The sequence below is a fragment of the Papio anubis genome, chromosome 6 (assembly GCF_008728515.1).
Source record: "Papio anubis isolate 15944 chromosome 6, Panubis1.0, whole genome shotgun sequence".
Lineage (NCBI taxonomy): Eukaryota > Metazoa > Chordata > Mammalia > Primates > Cercopithecidae > Papio > Papio anubis.
Genome location: NC_044981.1, coordinates 101,914,400 through 101,938,521, shown reverse-complemented (window position 1 = coordinate 101,938,521; position 24,122 = coordinate 101,914,400). Strand labels below are relative to the sequence as shown.

The 24,122-nt window shown below is 42.3% G+C and overlaps 2 protein-coding genes across 4 annotated transcripts in view; one reads left to right on the top strand and one right to left on the bottom strand.

Moving 5' to 3' along the window:
- RTN4IP1 (reticulon 4 interacting protein 1) overlaps positions 1–3,600 on the top strand; it is a 55,420-nt gene extending 51,820 nt beyond the window's left edge. For all 3 annotated transcript variants that reach the window (XM_021937650.2, XM_009205766.4, XM_021937649.2), the window contains one exon: positions 3,472–3,600. In XM_021937650.2, coding sequence (XP_021793342.1) covers positions 3,472–3,579 — 108 coding nt within the window. In that variant the 3' untranslated portion in view covers positions 3,580–3,600. The remainder of the gene's footprint in view (positions 1–3,471) is intronic.
- Positions 3,601–5,084: 1,484 nt separating this feature from the next.
- CRYBG1 (crystallin beta-gamma domain containing 1) overlaps positions 5,085–24,122 on the bottom strand; it is a 58,126-nt gene continuing 39,088 nt past the window's right edge. Inside the window, exons 12-20 of the mRNA XM_021937648.2 lie at positions 23,866–23,992; positions 23,628–23,660; positions 22,282–22,394; positions 19,959–20,088; positions 16,900–17,039; positions 14,610–14,733; positions 14,033–14,191; positions 11,597–11,759; positions 5,085–7,094 (exon numbers count right to left, since the gene is read on the bottom strand). Coding sequence (XP_021793340.2) covers positions 7,006–7,094; positions 11,597–11,759; positions 14,033–14,191; positions 14,610–14,733; positions 16,900–17,039; positions 19,959–20,088; positions 22,282–22,394; positions 23,628–23,660; positions 23,866–23,992 — 1,078 coding nt within the window. The 3' untranslated portion in view covers positions 5,085–7,005. The remainder of the gene's footprint in view (positions 7,095–11,596; positions 11,760–14,032; positions 14,192–14,609; positions 14,734–16,899; positions 17,040–19,958; positions 20,089–22,281; positions 22,395–23,627; positions 23,661–23,865; positions 23,993–24,122) is intronic.

Below are 24,122 nucleotides of genomic sequence, written 5' to 3'. Positions count from 1 at the left end.
ACTGTCTTCCCCTCAAGCATTAGAGAGGGTTTTGCCTCAGCAGGAAGGAGGACTTGCCCAGGGGCTGGTAAGCAGCAATGTTCCAAGGTCACACCAGAGAGGTTGAGGTTCCCATCATCCCTACGTTCTCCCAGAAGGGATGTCAGGCAGCAGGTGCCAAATCTTGGTGTTTGGCTTGGTTCAGCCTTTGTATCAGGGATGCGAGGCACAATCAGCACCCCACACATGAATCCAAAACTGAATGAGGGCTGCTGCTGTGGGCGTCTTCTGGCCGGCCGTGAGCCTTGTGTGTCTGCACAGTGGGAAGCGTGCCGTTGAGCCTGCCCGCTTTATAACAGGGCTCCCTGTGCCAGGTGGACTACAGCAGCGTCATCACATAAACGTCCCCACTTCACTGCGAGTAACCTTTCTTTCCCCTCTCTGGATTTTAACTCTGATCCCTTTGTCCTTAACAAACAAGTATTCTAGGTCTGATGTGAGGCTGTACATAGACACTGTCTCATTATCCAGTTAATCTCTGTTTGCTGTTACAGATTCAGCCAACAGTGGCATTTGCCGGCCTTCACTTGGAAACCTTTTTCTCCATTGTCACTTACGGGAACTGCTGAATGACTCATTATGCCGTGGTCAGCCCTCTCGGGTTATTTGCCACAATAGGCCTGACCAGCCAGATTAAAGTGGGCAGTAACTCTAAGCTCCCTGTGTCATCAGTTCAGGATCTGTGTCCCCAGTCAGAGCTCTAAATTGAACATTGAGTTCAGTCTGTTTTGGATTAGTGCCTTAGGAGGCGGACACTTTGTCAGTCTGTGGAATGGATGGGTATGTGCATGGTACAAGTTAGGGATCCCAAGAATAAGGCAGAGGGCTGGGTGAGTCCCACTTTAGGGTACATGCAGATCACTGGGGAAGCATTGTTTCTGCCCCACCCCTACAGGTTCTGATGTAGTTGTTCTAACGGGAGGCCTTGGATTCTGCATTTTAAGCATGCATTTGGGTGATTCCTTTTCCAGGTAAACAGCATCCTGAAAACAGTGTCCCAGGGGCTTTGGGGGAGTGATTGTTGCAGGTCTCATGTGGGACATACAGGAAACAACTGTTTTTTTTTGTTTGCTTGTTTTGGTGACAGAGTCTCACTCTGTTGCCCAGGCTGGAGTGCAATGGCGTGATCTCAGTTCACTGCAGCCTCCACCTCCTGGGTTCAAACGATTCTCATGCCTCTCAGCCTCCTGAGTAGCTGGGATTACAGGCACACACCAACCCACCCAGCTAATTTTTGTATTTTTAGTGGAGATGGGTTTCACCATGTTGGCCAGGCTGGTCTCAAACTCCTGACCTCAGGTGATCAGCTCACCTCGGCCTCCCAAAGTGCTGGGATTACAGATGTGAGCCACTGTGCTTGGCCAAGAAACAATGCATCCCATTCCATTCAGCAACATTAATGCAATCCACCCCAAAGTGGGACTCACCACAGTCCTCTGCCTTATTCTTGGAGAGAATGGAAGACAAATAGGCTTCGTCTCACAAGCCAGCTCAGAGCAGTTAATAGTGGCTGCAGTGGTGAAGATTCTGAGGTCATGCTCAGCTTGCGGGGGATCAGCAATAGTGATGTCCTCCATAGGTGTGGATGGCACCTGTGTACCACACGTCTGTCATCTTGGTGGCCTGGACACAGGGTCTAGAGACCAGGTCCTCAGCTGGCACAAGGCAGGCAGGCCGACATGCAGACTGTAATAAATCCTTACAGTCCTTGGCTACTTTTCCCCTCCTTTAAGGTTTTAGGGGTAGGTGTAGACAGCAGCAGATGCTATAGGAAAGGCTCAGTGCATAGTGGTGATAGCAGATGATGGCACCAAGTTGAATCCTGACTTGCCATTTATCAGAAATGTGACATTGGGCAACTTATTTAACTCTGTGCCTTGATTTATTCATCTGTAAAATGGGAATAACAGTATTTACCCCAGAAAATGGTTATGGGGGTTAAATGAGATGAAATCTAGGAGCCCCTGAAACAGTGTCTGGCACATAGTGAGGCCAGGAGGTGCCAGCTGTTGCTTTTATTATGAGCTGATTGTGATTTGCGGGTACAAAAGTATTTTCAGCTCTTTGGAGAAGGGAACTTTTGGAGTCTAAGATGCTTTTCTGGTGGCTGGGCTGTGAAGTCATCCACGAGGAAGGTTCATCAGATGCATCTGAATGTCACAATAACACTTCTTCCTCTTGTAAAAGGAAAGGCGTTGTAAAATGGATGAGTTGGCTTACGCCCTCTGATAACTTACCCCTGCCAGTGGAGCTATGGGAGGCGGGCCACTGAGATACCCAGTGGATAACCGTGGATATTTGCTTAAGGTTTTGAAAAGGAAGAATTCAGTTGGATTTCTGCATGCAGAGAGAGGACGTTACCTGGGACCTAGTTTCAGAAGGAGGTTGCTGGCATTACTGATAGTGCAGTGAGAAGACCCAGCAGCACTGAAACATGCATGAGCTGGCTGGAATGGCTTTCTTGTAAATTGTAACCAGCGCACCGTTGTTTAGCAAAGCCTGCCAGGGCAGCTCCAGCCTGGGCCAAGTATTCTCGAAGCCCAGAAAGCTCACATAAGATGCTTTTCCCCCCACTTACCTTATTAGCTTTCACCTAAGTGACATTGATGAAGCTCCTACCGTATGTTTAGCATTATGCTGGGTGTTGTGGGGGATGCAAACAAAGTGGCCTAGTCCCCTGTCCCACAGGTACTTTATGCTCTGGTTGGGTAGATATGCCAAACACTGAACAAATTAAAAAAAAAAAAAGAAACACACACACTATTTCCATGCACTTTCTGTAAGGGGCCAGATGGATACATACAGCAAGGACCTTGGGATGTTCTCTTTGTTATTTACCATACAGCACAGAGTGACTGAGATGGGTACTCAGCTGTAAACAAGTACAGTCTGTGAAGAAGGCCACATGGTTCCTGTGGTAGTTGAAAGGGACAACACGTTGCAAACTGGGGCATGAGGAAAGACACTGTGACACCTGGACGGGAAGGGCGGTAGAATTTTCACAGGAGAAGGATTTCTGGGCCTACTGACTTGTACCAGCAGAGGCATAAACATACCAGGTGGAGAAAAGGACAAGTAGAGCGTTTTGGGAAAGCGTGGAATCTGGATGAGGGCTGAGCTCAGGATGCTATTGGTCTTCGAATGCCAGGGTGGGAGCTGTTGAAGGGTTCTGAGTAGGAGAGTGACAGACCAGCATGGAGGAGAAGTAAGACTGGGCAGTGGGGTGGGAAGGGCCGCAAAGAGAGAAGCAGCAGTGAGGCAGGAATGGAGGCAGCATCATGGCCCGTGTGACAACCTGACCTGGGTCCACTGGAGAGACACTCAAGAGAGACTGTGGCTTGAGGGACACTGTGAAGAAACTAATTACCAATGTCATCTGCCTTGAAAGATGTAGGCTTTTTTATCCACTGGTCAACCTCTTATGTTTTACAGATCCGGCCAGTTATTGAACAAATCTTTCCTTTTTCTAAAGTTCCAGAAGCCTTCCTGAAGGTGGAAAGAGGACACGCACGAGGAAAGACTGTAATTAATGTTGTCTAAATAAAAATGCAGTTTACTGATTGTTGGCGTTCTTATTTGGTGAGTGCCTGTGAGCCCAAATTTTTTTCTAGCATTTTTTCCAGATTAGATGATAAATTCCATGATACAAGCTTTAAAAAATAAGCACACCATTTTGGCCAGTAATCGATATAAAAATACCAGCACCTGAACTTCTCTGTAGTCAGTAAAAATTCCAGGTTTTTTCAAGCTGTTCTTTCACACTGGCTTTGCAGGTTGCTGTGGCACCTTCCATTTTACTAGCTTAAACTACTTTATTGTCTTTTTTGTTTTTGAGACAGGGTCTTGCTTTGTCACCTAGGCTGGAGTGCAGTGGCACAATCACAGCTCATTGCAGCCTTGACCTTAAGCGATTCTCCTGCTTCATCCTCTCAAGTAGCTAGGACTACAGGTATGCACCACCACACCCAGCTAATTTTTTGTATTTTTAGTAGAGAGTTTCGCCATGTTACCCAGGCTGGTCTCAAACGCCCGGGCTTAAGCGATCCACCACGTCAGTCTCCCAAAGTGTTGGGATTACAGGCGTGAACCACCGTGCTGGGCTTGATCATCTTCATGTACCATACTAAAACTTTCAGTGTATGGATGGATGTCAGCATGAAGAGATCATTTAAAGCTAGTTCTTCTTGAATTAATCACCGAGCACCATTCTAACTGACCAAGGTTTCCTTTTTTGTTCCTCCATCATAATGTGGTCACCACATCTAAGTCTCTTAGTGTCATTTATAAAAATCTGGCTGGTGATTCATTTGTTTATGCTCCTAATATTGAAAGGTGAGGGCAGAGTTTCTAACTTGTCAAAACCCTTACGTCTTGCATAAGGGTTAGGCCTGTTTCGGCAATTGAAACATGCTTCTCTGAGGGCTTTTCCATGGAAATTGCAGCCTTCCAATGGAGTCCAAAGCTCGCCACTTTGATGTCAAATGTTTACATTTAGATCTCTCTCCAGTCAACCCATTGCAGTGTGCACTTTTGCATATTCATTTACGGTAAGTGTTTTTACTTCCTAATATACTCATCCTCAGTATTGCACCTGAAATGCTTCCTTTAACTTTTGATGTAGACCTGTTTTGAGATTTCTGCTTGGTTTATTCCTGTTAGACACTCGTTTGGTAGCATGTATGTTAGATGTAGGCTTTTCTCTAGAATTGCTGGTCTGGTCTTACTACCGAGTTATTTCAAAAGAAAAAAAAGTCTGATTTTCCAGGTGTAAATACCAACTGCTCTTGAATTCCATCTGGAGCAGCCTCAGCTCTTTTCCTGGAGGGCTCCCAGGTGGTAGTGGGAGTAAAATACTTGAGCCAGGACCTCACTCATCCTCATTTCCACTCAGAAACCATGGCGTTTGGAAAGAGTGTCAGCAACACTTTCTTGCTGTTAAACCAGCACCCCTCAAACCTGCTTCATCCTAATCAGACATTTGTTTCTAATCTGCTAGCTGACTCTCTTTGAAGGGTTAGATGAGGGCTACTGAATGGACTCTCAGATTTCATCAACATAGTTAACCAGAAGCAAGTTTATTTAAGAGATCAGCTCAGCACAGGCCATTGTAGACTGTCTTACCCCACCACATTGTAATGGTATACACAAAAGGCCTAAATTCAAAGCTATACATCTAGGAACAAGACAGATACGTCGGATGCTGTTGTACCAGCGCCAATAATATTTTAAAACAAGATAAACTATTCCAGTGACCGGAATTGCCTACCACAGGCTCCAGAGAAGATCAGCATTTTAGAATTAGAAACACACTTGAATAGATGGAAAAGAAACGAGTTGTTCTACGTGTGATAAGAGCACCAGTATTGAGTGATGAGGACAAAAAGAGGAAGAATATATTCAAGGAAATGTTTAGCACTTTTGTTCTTCAAAGCTAGAACCCAGTTTGAACAGCAGCGTATGGGCCAGTGTCTCGTCAGTAGTTAAGCAGTATGTTTGCATTCTTGAAATGCTTACTGCAGTTGAGGGTTCCAAGACTGCTTGAAGATTGATTTGACTTCAGTCAAATCATGAGTTCCAAGACTTGACCAGCAACATCCCTGAAGGTCTCTTTTCCTTCACTTTCTGGGGATAATTGCTGGTCATCCTCTTGAGCCTTTCACACCTCATTTAGTGGCTATAGTGCCCCCAGGACCTGAGGCTGTCCACCAACAGCTGTACCCCGAAGCAATGGCTATAGAACACTGCAGGGCAGGCAGCCCCATGCAGGCCATGTGCAGATGCAGGTGGATAGAAGGGCAAGAAATTAGGCTAACAAATCTGAGTTTAGCAAAAATGTATATAACATTGCTTCAGCGCTTGTAGATGAGTAAGGATGGCTCATAAATTAGGTCATGATAATAGTGTTCCAGTAGCAGCTATAAGAAAGGCATTAAACCACACTCATTTGTGACATTCTAGGGCAGCCCATGGATGAGTTAAAATAATTCAAATCCTGGCTGGGCGCAGTGGCTCAGGCCTGTAATCCCAGCATTTTGGGAGGCTGAGGCGAGCAGATTGCTTGAGCCCAGAAGTTCGACATCAGCCTGGGCAACATGGTGAAACCCCATCTCTACAGAAAAACAAAAATTGGCTGGGCTTGGTGGTGTGTGCCTATAGGCCCAGCTACTTGGGAGGCTGAGGTGGGAGGATCACCTGAGCCTAGGGAGGTAGAGGCTGCAGTGAGCCGCGATTGCACCACTGTACTCCAGCCTGGGTGACAGAGTGAGACCCTGAATCAAAAAATTAATAATTCAAATCCTACTAACAACTGTTATCATACTTTGACATGAAATTTTTAAACTGCATTAGTTTTTAATATGAACTAAAGGAAAGTAATATTTTGTTTAGAGTTCCTTAAAGGTGTGAAGACCTAAGGCTTTCCTACTGTGCTATGCAGCATATTTTAAGGTTCCAGAAAGTGTTTAAGGCCAAGAACCAAAATTACAGGCCTAATTAAGTATTTCTTCTCAGATGCTAAACAGTTCTCTACCTTTCAAACCTAAGCCTTTATCTTACCCTTTAAAGTGTAAGGGCTTTGTAGGCCTACAAAGTTGGTAGATTTGTTCCAGTTCTCTCCTGTCACTATCTTTGGAAATAATTTAAAATGTACACAGTCTTGAAGTCTTGGTATAACATTTTAAAAAATCACCCAAAAGCTGCTAATTAGGCAACCTGTTTAAGCAGCTACCAAAAATGAAAGGCAAGAAATGAAAGGAGGACAAATTATTGGCTTAAAGCTATGATAGTCTTTTGAAACGATGAGTAAGTTCTCTGAGTCATGGCAGCATGATTTAAGGTTGAATTTAGAATCAATGAAGGAGGAGTTGATCCACTTTCCAGTTGGATCTTCCATCAGCATTGTCCTTTTTAAAAAATAAGGTGACTGGAAGGACCTCCAGAAGATTCTTCTTCCTTCTTTGTTCAGGTTTATAGGACCATGGCTTCCCACACTTGGGTAAACTTCTCTTTGCTGACAGTGTTGAGGATAATGTGATTTTGATCATACTGTGTGCCCCCTAAAAGAAAGGAAGGAAAATAATAAAAGATGAATGTGCCCATGGTGAAGGGTCTATAGTAGACACAATTTTCCCAACACCAGTACAGCAAAAGTAAGCAAGTAAACAAGGTGTAGAACGGCATGCCTCAAGGAGGCAAGGCAGGGAGGGAAGCCTGAGCCCCTGTGGGATGACAGGGTCAACCTGCCATAGGTGAATCTGTCCAGATCCCATCATCGGGGCACCAGCAGCTTCACACAGGACATCCCACCTCATGGGCTCCTTTTTCTACCCAGTTCTTAGGAGCTAGTCCACAGTCACTCGTACAATGTCTGAAATTCAAGGGAACTGGGAAAACTCAAGAGAAGGGAAAAGGAGTAAAGAGACTAACATATATTTGGTGGTGAGATGGTGGATTCGAGACACCAGTGAGGAAAGAGCAGGCAGTCCTGGCAGTAGTGGGAAGGTGGGAGGAATGGTTATTGAGGAACAGCATTTGCATGAACAATGAAAACGGGCTGTATTAGGTCAAAGGGAAGGTTTGAATGACACCCGGAAGTACACAAAGGGACAGGGTAGCATTGTCACTACTGGGGACTCGGTGGATAAAACTTCATAGCATTTAAGATGCTGAGTACCATTGCATTGTAAAACTATTATCATGAACTCTCTAACTCCCTTTTACCAGAATGTTTGTAAGATTTTCCAAAGGTGCTTACTAGATGTTTCAGATACTTTAGTGCTATAAACAGCCTCATGGCTTCTTTCTTTGGGGAAGTATCATTAACAAAAGGGTTATCTGATTTTTTTTTCCAATGTAGAATAAAGATCCCCTCAGATGACTTATCCTTTTTTTAGCATAAACCTCAGCACCAAGGATATATCAACAAAGACCCCATCATAGTAAAAATCTGTGCATTTTGATGCAGGGAGTGACCGGTATTGAAAGCATGCTTCCTCCTTGGACCAAGAAGAAATAAACATTCTTTTCGCCTTTGAAGCAAAATATGAAAAAGTTTGAGAATTTACACAATAAATCTAGGTATTATAGTTGAGGAAGGAAATCGTCTCTTCTCTTGTGAGACTGATTTATCATCGATAATCTACAGCCTCTACACAGCTAGATGTATGGCTAGATGTACTGTAGAATACAAGGGTAAGGCGCTTTAGGCCTTTTTGTGTAAGTTTGTAGCAGTAGGGAAAAAGCGTTGCCACTACCAGCAAACGCTACACTCTGCCCAGACAGAGACACACACAGCATATTCCGCCGAAATTTCAGGAAGTATTAACGCCACGATGTTTCTTTTCATACTTCATTATTATAGTATGTTAAAATACTTTTTGTATTTTAAGAGTATCTTTTGTATTTTAAAGGTGTCTTAAAATACTTTCATATAAATTCAACTAGAATCATGAAGACTAGAAAGTTCTTGAGAAATAATTTGATTCATTCTCTTGCCTTTGGAAAGTATGTAAATTGTACAGACTTCATGTTTTTTAAAGTGAACATGAATCAGCTTCCACTGTTGTTACAAGGTATGTGGTCTGGAATAATACATGAATGTCTACCAAAAGAACTCATTTCCCAAACATAAGGAGATGAGCTAGAAGACAGATGTGTGATCTAATAACTCTTAGGGCAATTTTAATAGATAACAAGTGGCTCAGTAGTTGTAGCTAATGGAAATCACGGTCTGCTAGTTAAGTGCACCAACAGGAAGGGAAGTGTTTATATTTTCCTCTGCATGGGGTGTGGGTCGTGCCGCGCTGCTTTCTCATGTCCACAAGATGGCACCATTCTCCCAGTCTGAGAAAATTAAAATCTGTTTAACAATGAATTAACACTGTTGTAGCTAGCGGGGTGTGGTGGCAGGCACCTGTAGTCCCAGCTACTCAGGAGGCTAAGGCAGGAGAATTGCTTGAACCCAGGAGACGGAGGTTGCAGTGAGCCAAGATCGTGTCATTGCACTCCAGCCTGGGTGACAGAGCGAGACTCCGTCTCAAAAAAAAAAAAAAAAAAAAAAAAGACTCTTGTAGCTACTGTACTACTGAGAGTTCACAAATATACAGGATATTATGCTTACTCAACAGGCTCTTGAGTAATTTATATAGGGTCATTTAGGAAGGGGCTCTGGAGCTTTAAAAAGAAGTCTTAAGAAACGTAGAGTCCCACTGTTCATGTCAGAGCCAAGACAAGGAGTCAGGTGTCCTTCCTTCTGGTCCACTGCTGATGTAGCAAGTCAGGGACATCCTGTGTGCCTAGTGCATCTAGAACGTAAGCTGTCTGAAGCTAAGGAGGTGGCTTTTTTTTTCTCACTCTGGTGCCCTCCATGTCTAGCACTGAGCCTGCCACATAGTGTGTACCCCATGAATACATGTTGAAAGAATAAGAGAAGAAAGCTCTAGCTAAGGATTATAGTGTCGTCCACCCTGGACATAGGAAGCAGATCACATTTGTAAAAAACAGGAAGGTTTAGTCAGATTTCCTTTGAGAACTAAATACCCTACTTTTTCTAACATTGCCTCAAAAACTCCATTTTTTCCAATTCAGTCACATTTCTTTGGTGTCTCTGGAGATTTTGAAACTCTTGTAAACACTGAAGCACTCTAGTGCAATAAAGTTTATCAAAATAAGAATAAAGAAAGATGTGCGTAAATCTTAACTAGTTTGAACCTCAGGTTGATCACCTATAAAATGAGTATTTCACCTGTCTACATATTGACAAATCTGTTGTACCAGATGTAACGTGAGGGAGCTGTACTATATGTTACTGTTCAGTTTCTGAATATGACATTTAATTTCTTATATCCAAGGGTACTGCTTGCATTTCATATGATCTTTGTGGTCTCCATCCAGCCTGTAGTTGCAGTGCTTAGTTTGTGTTCCCTAAGTGCCCCCTTAATGAAGGCAAAGGCATTGTTTGCCTCTGAGCATCTTTCCAACTTCTCAGATTCTGTATGATTCTAAGTCCATTGTTTTAAGTGGGTTGGCCAAACTACCTACCTGGTGATCATCCAGAAGTGACACAGCCACTTTTGCTCCCCATACAGCTACCAAAGCCCCTGATGAAAATGTCCAGGCTCATTCTCCATTATCCATAAATGTCGCTTTTTAAAAATCAGATTGCAGTGCTTTCTTTACCCCTACAACTTGTTTTTTTTAGACGAAGTCTCGCTCTGTCGCCCAGGCTGGAGTGCAGTGGCACAATCTCAGCTCAGTGCAACCTCTGCCTCCCGGGTTGACGCGATTCTCCTGCCTCAGCCTCCCGAGTAGCTGGGACTACAGGTGCCCACCACCACGCCCGGCTAATTTTTTTGTGTTTTTTAGTAGAGACGGGGTTTCATCAAGTTAGCCAGGATGGTCTCGATCTCCTGACCTCGTGATCCTTCCACCTCGGCCTCCCAAAGTGTTGGGATTACAGGCGTGAGCCACCGCGCCTGGCTCTTTACCCCTACATCTTGAACTTTAATGACAGCATTGGCCTAAAGCCCTGATTAAAGTAAAATTGAGTCATTTTGTAGTGATGATTTAAAATAGAGTATGTAATATACTCATAAAAATTTAAAAAAGTAATGGAGTATGTAGTACGATTACATTATCACCAGTTTGCTAAATTTACAAAACAATTGTGCTTTCCTGATAGGGAATAAAAAAGTGCCCATTAATTTAAAGCAGAATTACCCCAGATGACATGAGTATAACACTGTCTGCTCCTGTCAATAGCAACAGCACTAGTTCACTGAGTTCCCACACAGAGGTTAGGTCATTCTTATGTTGTTTTAAAATGACCGTTGGGGATTCTCCGGGTGTGGGCCTCAGACCAGCAGCATTGGCAACACCTGGGAACTTGTTAGAAAAGGAACTCTCAGGCCCCACCCCAGACCTACAGACTCAGTCTCTGAGGATGTGGCCCCACAGTCTAGTTTAACCCACCCTCCAGGTGATTCTGATGCAAATAAAGTTTGAGGACCACCACCCTAAATTTATTTCCCCCAAGCACCATCAATTCACTCCTTATTAGCTTCACTGAACACATATTGCATTGAAATCCTCTAAGCTGTGTTAATTCCTTTGAGATCTTAGATCCTTTCAATGAAAGGTCACGTGTATACTTGAGAATCATCAACTCTACTGAACTAAGTGCAATCATGGCCTTTCAGCTTGTGATTTTTAGTCTAATATAATAAAATAAATGGTTTGAAGTCAGCCTATGGCCAGATTCTGGTTCAGCAGTTACAGCTGTGAGATTGTGGCTAAACTGGCCAACCCCTTTGAACTTCCCTTTTGTCTGTAAAATTGGGGAGAAGAGGGAGAGGGGATAATGTAGACCTCATAGGGCGGCTATGAAGATGACAGGAGACACTGTACTGAAAGTGGTTAACACAGCAGCTGGCACATAGTAGGCGCTCTCTACTGTTACTACTAATAATACATTCATCATCATTTTCAAAAGTTATGGATAGATTTTTCCTTAACTAAAAGACATACACATTACAATAAAAATAAGGGAAGTGACCCTTACCTTTGACATCTAAAACTAAATTTGGCTTCAACTTGCTGTAAATCCTGCCGTCGGACTTCAAGCTCCAGAACTGGCTGTCAGCATTCTGGTCCAGGGCCAGGCCTAGCTTGGAGCCGGATGTTACCAGGCTGCCCACAATCGTCAGGCAGCAGTCTTCTGCTATCTGCTCGGTGGAAAAGACAAGATAGCTTAAATATGTATCCAGCTGTAAGTCTCATAGCAATGGTTTCTCTGGTTACCTTGATCTTTAAAATTATCTTAGTTCCTAGCTTCATTTACCCCACATGAGGCAGTTCAGCTCTTAGCCAACTAGAATCGGACAATAAATATTTATGCCCTTTATTTCAGATGACATGAATGATGGAAAAATCTCAATTTTTGTGCATCGTAAGACTTCCGCCCTTTGCAAGACTATCTTACTAGTAGGGAAAGCCTCAGAACATTAAAATTGCCCATCATATTTTTGCCTGCCATAAGTGACCACGATCCCAGGCAGGTTCTGTAGCTATGTCGCCCTCTGACATGTCCACCTCTGCTTGGCCTGACCTTCCAGTATATGACTGCACCTCTAATTTTGTAGCACTGGGTGGCTAAAGGGCATTTTATCATTTTAAAATTCAGAATTCATTTATTAGCATCTGTCTTTCCTTCATGAGAACTAAAATGTTCTAAACAGGCATGCTTTCCAGCTATGAAAAGAGAAAAATGCAGACTCACTAGAGGGTGTTTCAATGCAAAGATTTTATGAGCCCTTCCCTGAAGTGAGTCTACCCTTATTATATAAATAATGTATGACAGTCATGTTCACATGCCATTAACAAATATTACTGGCCAGGTGCAGTGGCTCACAACTGTAATCCCAGCCCTTTGGGTGGCCAAGGCAGGCGGATCACGTGGTCAGGAGATGGAGACCATCCTGGCCAACATGGTGAAACCCCATCTGTACTAAAAATACAAAAAAGTTAGCTGGGCGTGGCGGCACGTGCCTATAGTCCCAGCTACTCGAGAGGCTGAGGCAGGAGAATCGCATGAACCCGGGAGGCAGAGGTTGAAGTGAGCCGAGATTGTGCCACTGCACTCCAGCCTGGTGACAGGGCAAGACTCTGTCTAAAAAAAAAATTGAAATAAAATAAAGTGTATTATTCTATATTGAGATGAAAGCACTTGATAATCTAGGAGACTTTTTCTCATTGACCTATTGAATTCAAAGTTGTTAAATAACATCACTGAAATGTCTGTTAGAAATAACTGCTGAAAGGCACCATTTTCTTGGCTTGTTTAAGACAATTCAAAGGCAGAAAGCTTCTTTTCTTGCTTCTATATTACAACTACTTCTGTTTCTCCTGCTAGTTCTTCTATGCATGTCCAAACAGTACTTCTGTTTACGGAAAGAATTCCCCCTCCAGCACAACAGACCCAATTAACGAGTTGTACTCCTTTTCGAAAGGCTGTGTTCCTTCTGCTGACTCATGGGGCACCAGGTTGTTTTTTTTGTTTTGTTTTGTTTTGTTTTTTAAAGAAAATCAGGAGCCAATGGTCAAGCTCATAAAAATTAAGGAATAAAAAAGTTTTATCTACCATAGAAACATGAGCTTCTTTCATAAAAATCTTACTACAGGCCGGGCGCGGTGGCTCAAGCCTGTAATCCCAGCACTTTGGGAGGCCGAGGCGGGTGGATCACGAGGTCAGGAGATCGAGACTATCCTGGCTAACACGGTGAAACCCCGTCTCTACTAAAAATACAAAAAACTAGCCGGGCGTGGTGGCGGGCGCCTGTAGTCCCAGCTACTTGGGAGGCTGAGGCGGGAGAATGGCGTGAACCCGGGGGGCGGAGCTTGCAGTGAGCCGAGATCACGCCACTGCACTCCAGCCTGGGAGACACAGTGAGACTCCGTCTCAAAAAAAAAAAAAAAAAAAACTTACTACAGTCAGCTTTTAAGTGTCTGTTAATAGCAGGAATGGTGCAGGAGGGAGACGGGCCATTTTCCAATTTACAGCGCATGACACTTAGGAAATGGACTGTGTAGTACACAGAGGGATCTCTTTACCCTTCATCCTATTCTTTGGATTTCCCCAAAACAGAAACAAACCAAGAGTGATTTTTGTTGACAGGGCTGGAGCTTATAGTTTGTTTCTGTAACAGTTACGTTAAGGAAAAAGGGAAAAAAAACACTTCCTTTTTCTACTACTATATAAAAATCAAGCATAGAAGTAAATATTCTATCTTGGATCAGTGCTATATTTACCTTTCATTTTAAGTTCCTAGACTGGTTCTATCAGAGCTAGGATATACTGTCATGAAAAAAAGTTCATTTCTGAAAGTACTCCAGGAAATCGTGAAATTGCATCTACTTGAAGAAAAGATCAAAAGCTTATGAAAGGATGGTCACCTCCTAGCAAAGGCATCACAGGCCCCCATGGAATCCTGAAGCTCACCCTGCATTTGATGCATCCTTCTTGATAGATCCAAATCTGATCATCGGCCCCAACATCCTCCATGACCTGTATCCTCAGAAGCTTCAGATCCTCTAAGTTTCCATTGGTTGACATGAATAACCCTGTTGCTTTGTTTCGAAGTCTGAAATAAATTCGCTTCTAGAAGACAAAAACCCCAGCAGTCGTCATACAAGGTGTGCTGCTGGAAGCACTGAACAAGCATTAATATCAGGAAGAATCCAAAGTGTTTATGGATTAAGGGTAATTACTATACTCCAGAGTCTCAGAGATTTTAGATTTTCTCAATGAGAAGAGTTTGACAAAAATGTCAAAGTGCCTGAGGCAGGGTGCCTGCCTGTGGATAACTGCCTTTGATGTTCAGTTTTATGGCATTCTGAAGCAGCCACACCTCTTAGCACCAGAAACTGAGCCCAGATTATTGGGGCGGGGAAGGAGTTTATGGGGTGAGGCCAATTATAAACTGTGAATTAAAAAATTGGATAAAAAGTTGGATTGCATTTACAAAAAAGAAATTTCAGAGAAGAGTCTATACAGAGCATGGAGAAGAAGAAAATACCTGAACAAAAGGTCGTAGAGAACCTATTTGGCGACAGCCACTGAATTCATACCAATTAGGTACTTCTGCGGGTGACAATAGGAACTGTCGCCCTCTGTAATTGCCATATTCATAAGTAACCCATCTGAAAACAAAAGCAAATAACCACAGTAAGTGGCAATTTTCATTTGACAGTGGACCCCAATTACATTTATTTTTAGAATGCTTTCCATTTCTAGACTGAACTATATACTTTTAACATACATTGGGGGAAAAATGAAGATCTTTTCTAGAACACTTAAGTAATTTCTTGACAAATAGCAAAATTTTGCTATGTGAGTACTTATGCCAAAAAGTTCCATTCTTGAAAAGAAATAGGTAAGTTGTTTCCTCCATAAAGCAATGAAATATTGTCTTTTAGTGGATTCCTCAGTTATTCCTGGGAACTATTAATAAAATAGCTTCAGTTGTAATAATGGATCTTTAAGTTGTTTAAGTAGTTAATATTTTCAAAGCTCTTAGTAGGTGCTAAATAGGGTTAAATAATAAGTTTTGTCTGCAATGAGAGTAATCTTTGTTAAATCTAAAAAACTGCTAAGATACTCAGTTCCCTTCTGCTCAGATGCTGCTGCTGCACACCTGAGGAAGTACGGGTTCAAGTGCAGACCGGCGTGGAAGCAGCCCAGCGCCCTCCTCTCTTGCATATTACATCAAGGAAGAATGCACTCTACTTTTAATCCAGGAACTTAAATCCTGGATAAAATTTTATCATTTCAGTCATCTTATCATAAAAACAAAATATTCAAACCTGCTGCAAAAAAATCACCTGTAATTCTACCACCCTAATATTCTATAATTTTTTTTTTCAGGTAGGTCTCACTCTGTTGCCCAGGCTGAAGGGCAGTGGCACGATTACAGCTCACTGCAGTCTCAACTTCCCAGACTCAAGTGATCTCCCACCTCAGCCTCCTGAGCAGCTGGGACTACAGGCGCACACCACCACACCCGGCTAATTTTTGTGTTTTTAGTAAAGTCAGGGTTTCAACATGTTGCCCAGGTTTGTCTGGAGCTGCTGGGTTCCAGTGATCTGCCCGCCTTGACCTCCCAAAGTGCTGGGATTACAGACGTGAGTCACTGCGCGCAGCTTCTGTGATTTAAAAAAATTTTTTTCTTAGATGGAGTTTCACTCTTGTTGCCCAGGCTGGAGTGCAGTGGTGTGATCTCAGCTCACTGCAACCTCCACCTCCCGGGTTCAAGTGATTCTCCTGCCTCAGCCTCCCGAGTAGCTGGGGTTACAGGAGCCCACCACCACACCTGGCTAATTTTTGTATTTTTTAGTAGAGACGGGGTTTCACCATGTTGGCCAGGCTGGTCCTGAACTCCTGACCTCAGGTGATCCACCCGCCTCAGCTTCCCAAAGTGCTGGGATTACAGGCAGGAGCCACTGCGCACAGCCCGGCCTGATTATTTTTTAAGTAGATGTAGTCCACCCCAACATCTGTTGTACACAGGTAGACCATACCTATTGTTTTTGTGAATAAAAGAAAAATACTTCCTTAAAAACATATATTACATTGATAGTACTCATTCATTTTTATATTTTTCAAAAGTATTCAAAGTTGAGGGAAAAAAATCTTTCCAAGTTGACCTTTAATCATTTGTAGAACATCTGCCAGTCATTCCCAGCTAACAAAAATCTCAGCCCTGAGCTCCAAAATCAGAGGACTTGCTTTTTTTTAAAGGGATAAGAAAAGTCAGCTCTTTCTTACTTGCTAGACTATGAGAGGTGTTAAAGACAAAGTCCTTACCTTAAATAAACTAAAAATCTGGATAATGAAATAAAAGATGCTTTACACTTTTCCCAGTGGAAAAGTGTTCTAGAAAGGTGCATAATTATTAACCCTTACAGAAAGCAAGAGAAATGTAATATAAGAGAGGTAGAACTCTGATTTTTTTTTTTTTTTTTTTTTTTTTAATATGAGGTCTTGCTCTGTCACTCAGACTGGAGTACAGTGGCGTGAACACGGCTCACTGCAGCCTCAACCTACTGTGCTCAAGTGATCCTTCGGCCTCAGCCTCCTGTGTAGCTGGGACCACAGGCATGTGCCACCACACCTGGCTAATTTTTAAATTTTTGGTAGAGATGGGGTCTCACTTTGTTGTCCAGGCTTTTCTTGAACCCCTGGATTCAAATGATCCTTCTACCTCGGCCTCCTAAAGTGTTGGGAGTACAGGCGTGAGCCACTGTACCCAGCCCAAACTTGATTTTTAAAATGATCTATTTTATTGAGTCAACGAGTAGGTAACTCACATGCCACCAATAACCTGAACAGAGCGTATTTGCGTGTTGAATCCCAGGGATCGGAGATTAATGGTTTCTGCATTAAGTTCAATCTTTTTTCCTTTGAAGTCTTCTCTTTCAAAGAGAATAATGGTTGGTTCAGAAAATTCCTGTTGAGGAACAAAAACAATGTTCTGTTATTCATCTTTGTTAATAATTCAAACTTATGTGAAAATCATCTTGTTACAAGGACAAAGCACAAAAAATCTGCCAGATTTGGCCTTTCCATCAACTCCTTTTCCCAGGGGGCCCGGATGTTTGTATCCTCCAAGCTAGAGAGAGCACAGAGGGACAGTTAGTTTTCCCATTGCATAGGAAGGCAGGTAAATATAAACAGTTCGTAAACCAGGAAAACAAATTCCAGGCACAGAGAAATGGGTATTGCTGGGAAGATCAACACTTCTGATGGCATTTATTTTATTTATTTATTTATTTATTTATTTTTTTTGAGACGGAGTCTCGTTGTGTCGCCCAGGCTGGAGTGCAGTGGCGCGATCTCGGCTCACTGCAAGCTTCGCCTCCCGGGTTCACGCCATTCTCCTGCCTCAGCCTCCCGAGTAGCTGGGACTACAGGCGCCCACTACTGCGCCCGGCTAATTTTTTGTATTTTTAGTAGAGACGGGCTTTCACCGTGGTCTCGATCTCCTGACCTTGTGATCCGCCTGCCTCGGCCTCCCAAAGTGCTGGGATTACAGGCATGAGCCACCGCGCCCGGCCGGCATTTATTTTTGACTTAGCCATTTTCACTGGGACAAGGAGGGGCTGGAAGGTCATGGACATAAATGTTGAGGGTCAGAGGGCTGTGGCATCTGATGTTTAGTCGCTTAGTGTACGGTGGTATTGCCTGATCAGGGGACCTTCCTCTTGTATGTATTTTCAAATGTCTTTTTTTTTTTCAGTTCATCAATAAGATAATGATCTGTGTACTCATGCTCCCAAACTTTCCTGTAGGAATCATTGTCAGGAGGAGGGAAAAAAACAACAGGATGGAAGCTCTATGTTCAAACTGTCAATCATTTTAAAGAAGACAACAGCACAAACATTCACTGATTTTCAGCAAAATGAAAAGTTGGCAGCTTATGCCTGTTTTTTCAAATTATAGACACTTCTGACTCTACATTAATCTGTAATGATAATACTGCTAAGATCATAAATGATGCATTAAAAAGCATGTGGGAGGCCAGGCACGGTGGCTTATGCCTGTCATACCAGCACTTTGGGAAGCCGAGGTGGGCGGATCACTTGAGGTCAGGAGTTTGAGATTAGCCTGGCCAATAGGGCTAAACCCCATCTCTACTAAAAATACAAAAAAACCCACAAAACAACAACAACAACAAAATTAGCCGAGCGTGGTGGTGCATGCTTGTAATCCCAGCTACTTGGGAGGCTGAGTGAGAGACTAGAGAATCACTTGACCCCAGGAGGTGGAGGCTGCAGTGAGTCAAGATCACGCCACTGCACTCCAGCCTGGGCAACTGGGTGAGACTCCATTTCAAAAAAAAAAAGCATGTGGGATTACAAATTTTTCCCTATCCTGCTTAAAGTGTGTGGAAAGGGTGTAGGACCTCACTGCTTCATTTGTGTGGATGTGTCCTGACTTGTAAAAAAGATTTTGTCTATCAGTAAACAGAGCATGTTAGTGTGTAAAAGTAGTTTGTATGGTCTAGGAATTAGTTTATATAAAACATACACGGAGGAAAGAAGACAAAAATTACAGTAGTATTACTACTTTGCACTTTGATTGCACTTTTGAGATGGCATGCCCAAAAATGTTCTAAACACTTTAGTATTAAAAAGCAATTAAATAATTTTGAACTATTAAGTCACAAAGATATGTAGTCTTCATATGGGTAAAATATTCATTTCCTCACAATTAAAACATAAAAAGATGTCATCTATAGCCTCAGAGTGTTGTGAGCATATATGCCAAGTTCTGGTTGAGGGAAGGCATTGACATTTTCAAATATATACTTGTAGGTAGCTTTTAGAATTCTAGGCAGAATAACAATCCAAGTCTTATTTCATTACTTGTAAGCTAATGAATCTTACTACCTCATTTCATGTTTCACTGCTACTATTTTCATGTCTCAGCAGCATTTTTGCTATTTAAACAGGCAGGCAGGGATAAGATGAAAACCAGCTCACATATGTTCTTCCTACCTTTCAAACTAAAAGGACCAACTACATGTGTTTAAAGCTTTTTATGAGAAAGCAGTTACCAAAAACGAATAAAAATTTCAGAAACTACAGATACTTCCAGACTTTAATATTTGAACATGATCTTGCAGTTTTGTTCTATCGAATATTGCTTCAGCTACATCAAACTGAAAGATTTCTGTCCAAAAGAGGGCACTATAATCTGGATTAGCACATAGTGACAAACTGGGAGAAGTCATTTGATTGCAAATCTCTAAAATACAGAATAATAGACTAAAAACCTATAAGAAATTTCTTCAACAATAACAACCAAAGATAGAGGAAGCCAAATTGCAAAGGATACAATACACAATTAGCTGAATAGAAAATGCAAATTATAAATGAGAGATACCAGCCTCACTAATAGTGAAATACAAATTAACCCAACCACAACATAATGCTTTCTGCTCATTCTATCAAGTTGACAAAAATTAGAACGACAGAATATTCAGTAATGGCAACAATGTGGGAAGCAGGAACCCACATGGACTGCTGGTGGGAGTCTCAAGTGGTGGGATCTGGCAGTGCTGAATGAAACTGCCTGTTCTTACATGTGAAATCCAGTAATTCTACTCCTAAGACATAGTCCCAAGAGACTCCCACACAGGTCCATAGGGATATGCATATGAGGATTAAGTGAGTACAACAGGGTGGTGGAAAATGTGTACCAGTTAGAATCAATAAACTAGATGTACACAGAGGCAAACGGACAGTTCCACCTCCAAGCCCTTAACTTACTTTAAGAGCAGGTTCTACCTGCTGGTTACCTCGCTCTGATCATCAGCTATGTGAGGCATACATTTCTGCAACACTATTCACAATGATATACTTACAACATCTATAAAACGAAGAGACTTGAAAGTTGCTCCAGGCGGGCATCCCATTGCAGACAGACAAGGATAATGGCCTTCCTCCAACACGTATTGATTACCAGTGAAATTTTCTCCATCATATACAACCCAGCTACAATGGGAAAAACCACACACATGCACAGAGTATGCAACTTGAGTACTCCTATTCAAGAAGTCTGATTTTTAGAGGCAGCCTGCTATAAAATAAACACAATGCTTGTGGCAAACAGAGTTCTTTCTTCAAAAATATTTGGATATATTTATTGCATTTCTGCTTGTGGCAAATTAATATTCATAAGACAGTTAACTTTGCATTTGGGAAATAAACTTTATTCTCCATGTTCTTTCTGACTTCCCCAGCCTCCAGCCTTCCTTGCACTTCTCATGGGTGCCACCTTTTGCCCAGCCAGTGGAGCTTCAAGCCCTCAAGTCCTCTTTGAATAATCCTTCTTCAAGCTTCGTGACTAGTTAATCACCAAGGTCTATTGATTTGGTCTATTGATTTCCTTCCAAAATTTCTCACACACTCCTCTATCCTCATTTCTAATACCTCTGCACTGGGCCAGGAGTCAAAATACTATAGTGACTTAAGTCACTTAGCCTCTCTGGTATCAACATTATTCATAAAATGGTGATTTGCCATGCTTCCCTAGAAGTTTGTGGGTTTTTTTCTTTTTCTTTTCTTTTTCTTGGAGGCTAGGGGGACGGAATCTCGCTCTGTCACCCAGGCTGGAGTGCAGTGGCGTGACCTCGGCTCACTGCAACCCCCGCCTCCCAGTTCAAGTGATTCTTCTGCCTCATCCTCCTGAGTAGCTGGGACTACAGGTGTGTGCCACCACACCCAGCTAATTTTTGTAGTTTTAGTAGAGACAGGGTTTCACCATATTGGCTAGGCTGGTCTCGAACTCCTGACCTCATGATCTGCCCGCCTCAGCCTCCCAAAGTGCTGGGATTACAGGTGTGAACCACCACACCTGGCCTTGTTGTTGTTGTTAACCCAACAAATGCCTTTTGAGGATTGTGTGCCAGGTACTTTTCTATTGCTGGGGATACAGCAGAGAACCAAAGTCCCTGCTCTCCTGAAGTTAATACTCTAGTGAGCTGAGACAGGTAATTTTCAACGTGCACAGGACTGGTGGTAATAAATGAAACAGGCAGGGGATAAAGAGGAGCAGGGACGTGGTAGCACTATGTCCAACAAACTAGGAAGCGTTACTGTCCATCTATGTGTGTGTGTGGTTTTTTTTTTTTCCTGAGACAGAGTCTTGCTCTGTTGCCCAGGCTAGAGTGCAGTGGTGTGATCTCAGCTCACTGCAATCTCCGCCTCCTGGGTTCAAGCATTTCTCCTGCCTCAGCCTCCCAAGTAGCTGGGATTACAGGTGTGTCATCACAGCCCGCTAATTTTTGTATTTTTAGTAGAGATGGGGTTTCCCCATGATGGCCAGGCTGGTCTCGATCTCCTGACCTCAAGTGATCTGCCTGCCTCGGCCCTAAGTGTTGGGATTATAGGCGTGAGCTGCTGCGCCCGGCCTCCGTCTATGTATTTGAATGCAAAGTCAGTGCTTTTCTGCTGTGCAATACTAAAGGATAGGATAGCATTGTTTCAACCATAAAGAACCACATGATTAAAGGCACTATTACTACTATTATTAAGAGACTTACATCCTCAACACCTCTTGCACAGATTGCTCCAAGGCTTTCCTGACTGAGTTTCCCTGACCTTGGGCTCTCCCCTCCCTATGAAGCTTTTGTACATGGATTGTTTCAGCATGGCACTTTGAGCCCATTGCCTTTGCCCTGCGTCTTGTGTTTCCCATGGAAGCCACCTAAACTCAGTGTGCTCAGCTTTGCTTCTCCTCCCAGTACAAAGCCCTCCCAGCAAGCAGGACTAGTGGCTCCCTGATCCGCATGTCCACCGGCTCCACTCCAGCATGCACTTTCCACCTTCCTGTTAATGCAGAGTGCGGATCCTGTCCTTACCTACCTGGAAAAACAATCCTCCTTGGGAGGTACCGTGGATTAACTAGAGCCCAACTCTCCCTTTCTAGATGATGGAAAGGCATACAGAGTAAAGAACCTGCTCTGAATTCCATTACACAATGAGATGATCTTCAGCTTCTCCAACCAGCCCAGAAGCCCGTGTCCTCTGGCATCTGGTACTCAGATGTCGCGAAGCACGCCATTGGACTAAGATGGTGGTTTCACATAGTGCCAAGCACCTAGCAGGCATCACTAAATACTTGCTGATGTGTGAATTCTGTTTTACTGCAGTGATTCAGCTCTGCCAGGCCATTGTTTTACTTACCTGCCTCCTGAAACTCTGCAAGACTTGGTAGAAAATGAATCATCAATTTGACTTGTTGTTTCTTCAAAACTTTGACTGTGACCTTGAAACTGTGGTTCTGAAAACAAGTGAATCTTTGAAAAAGTAAACAGAAACACAAAAAATTATTTTCATAAACACATTAACTAATTTAGCCTTTGAAATGATGACCCAAACATGACCTGTTAACTTCTGTTATAGTAAACTGGTATGAATTTTATAAATCCTTTAATTTTCCATGTCTACATTCATGATCAATTAGAAACATGTTAGCTGCACCATTCATGACTATTTATTTAATTCAGAGACATCAAAGTAAAATGCAACAACAGAGGTAACTTTCTATAGAACACCCTGTTGTGAAGCTGTGGGGCATTTCAAAGCTTTATTGTGGCCGGAAGTCATTGTTCATCAGTTCTAACAGTAACAACAAACAGTATTTTGGAAAGACACAGTGTAGTTTCCTTCCTTCTCAATGGAAGATACTTGCTGACTTATCAGAATCCTGTAAATGCCAATACAGGAGGCTATAGTGGTGTTTGTTCCTCTATAATTATGGCTCTGTGAACACTTCCATTAAAAGGCCTAAATAACAAATGTACACTCCAGTTGATGTCAAGAATCAGCATTCAGAAAGCTTGAGCGAGACCATATAAAATGTCTAGTGCCGACACAGCAAATATGAATATTCATTTTACCATCACAATAACTAGATGCTATTGTTTGAAATATTAATTTCAATGTATTAATGTACACTCTCAGTCAATGTAATGATACAAAATTCAGCTTTATACGATAAGAGCATTTTATAAGAAGTATTTAGACATGGGTCAGTACTGTCAATTAACCATTAAAGTAAACTTAAATCTTATTTTTTAAATACAATTATGGTTTCAGGCATAAAAATGGGTAAAACTAACAAAATGTCCCAAATGTCTGATTTTCTTTTTTTTTTTTTTGAGACAGAGTTTCTCTGTGTCACCCAGGCTAGAGTGCAGTGGCGCGATCTCGGCTCACTCCAACATCTGCCTCCTGGGGTTCAAGCAATTCTCCTGCTTCAGCCTCATGAGTCGCTGAGCTTATAGACAGAAGCCACCATGCCCACTAGTTTTTGTCTTTTTACTAGAGACAGGGTTTCCCCATGTTGGTCAGGCTGCTCTTGAACTCCTGAACTCAAGTGATCTGCCCACCTTGGCCTCCCAAAATGCTGGGATTACAGGCGTGAGCCACCATACCCAGTCCCAAATGTCTGACATTTTAAACATAAGTTCAGTTTTTCGGTGGAAGGCCCCTCATATATTAATATAAAAGAATATTTTTAAAGTTACCTGATTTCGTCTCCTTGGGCCAGTGAAAGAATCCTAAAAATTTTTAAAGGAAGAAGAAAAGGAAATGAATAGAACAAAGACATTGAAAAAGTTTTTTTCTTCTAGATTATTAGCAATTACTGCTAAAAATAAACTCAGAATATTTTCCACAGCAATTATTATTACATGAACCAGTAACACACATTAAGGAAATCCAGAATTCAGTTAAATATTCTCATGCAAAAATATAACTCCTTACCAAACATATAGGTTGAACAGAAGAGATCTTACAATTTTTGCCTCCCCAGTCCTCAAAACTGGAATAAAATCCTTTATCCAGTATATACTGTTCTCCTGTGAAGTCAGGATTTTCATAGGCTACCCATCTAAGAAACAAAAACAATAACTTGTTAGAGTTCATATTTTACATATAAAACAATCACATATTGCAATAACAATGTATCATACAGAAACTTTCATTTGTTCTGCTAATTGAAATTTTAATTTTTCTGATTC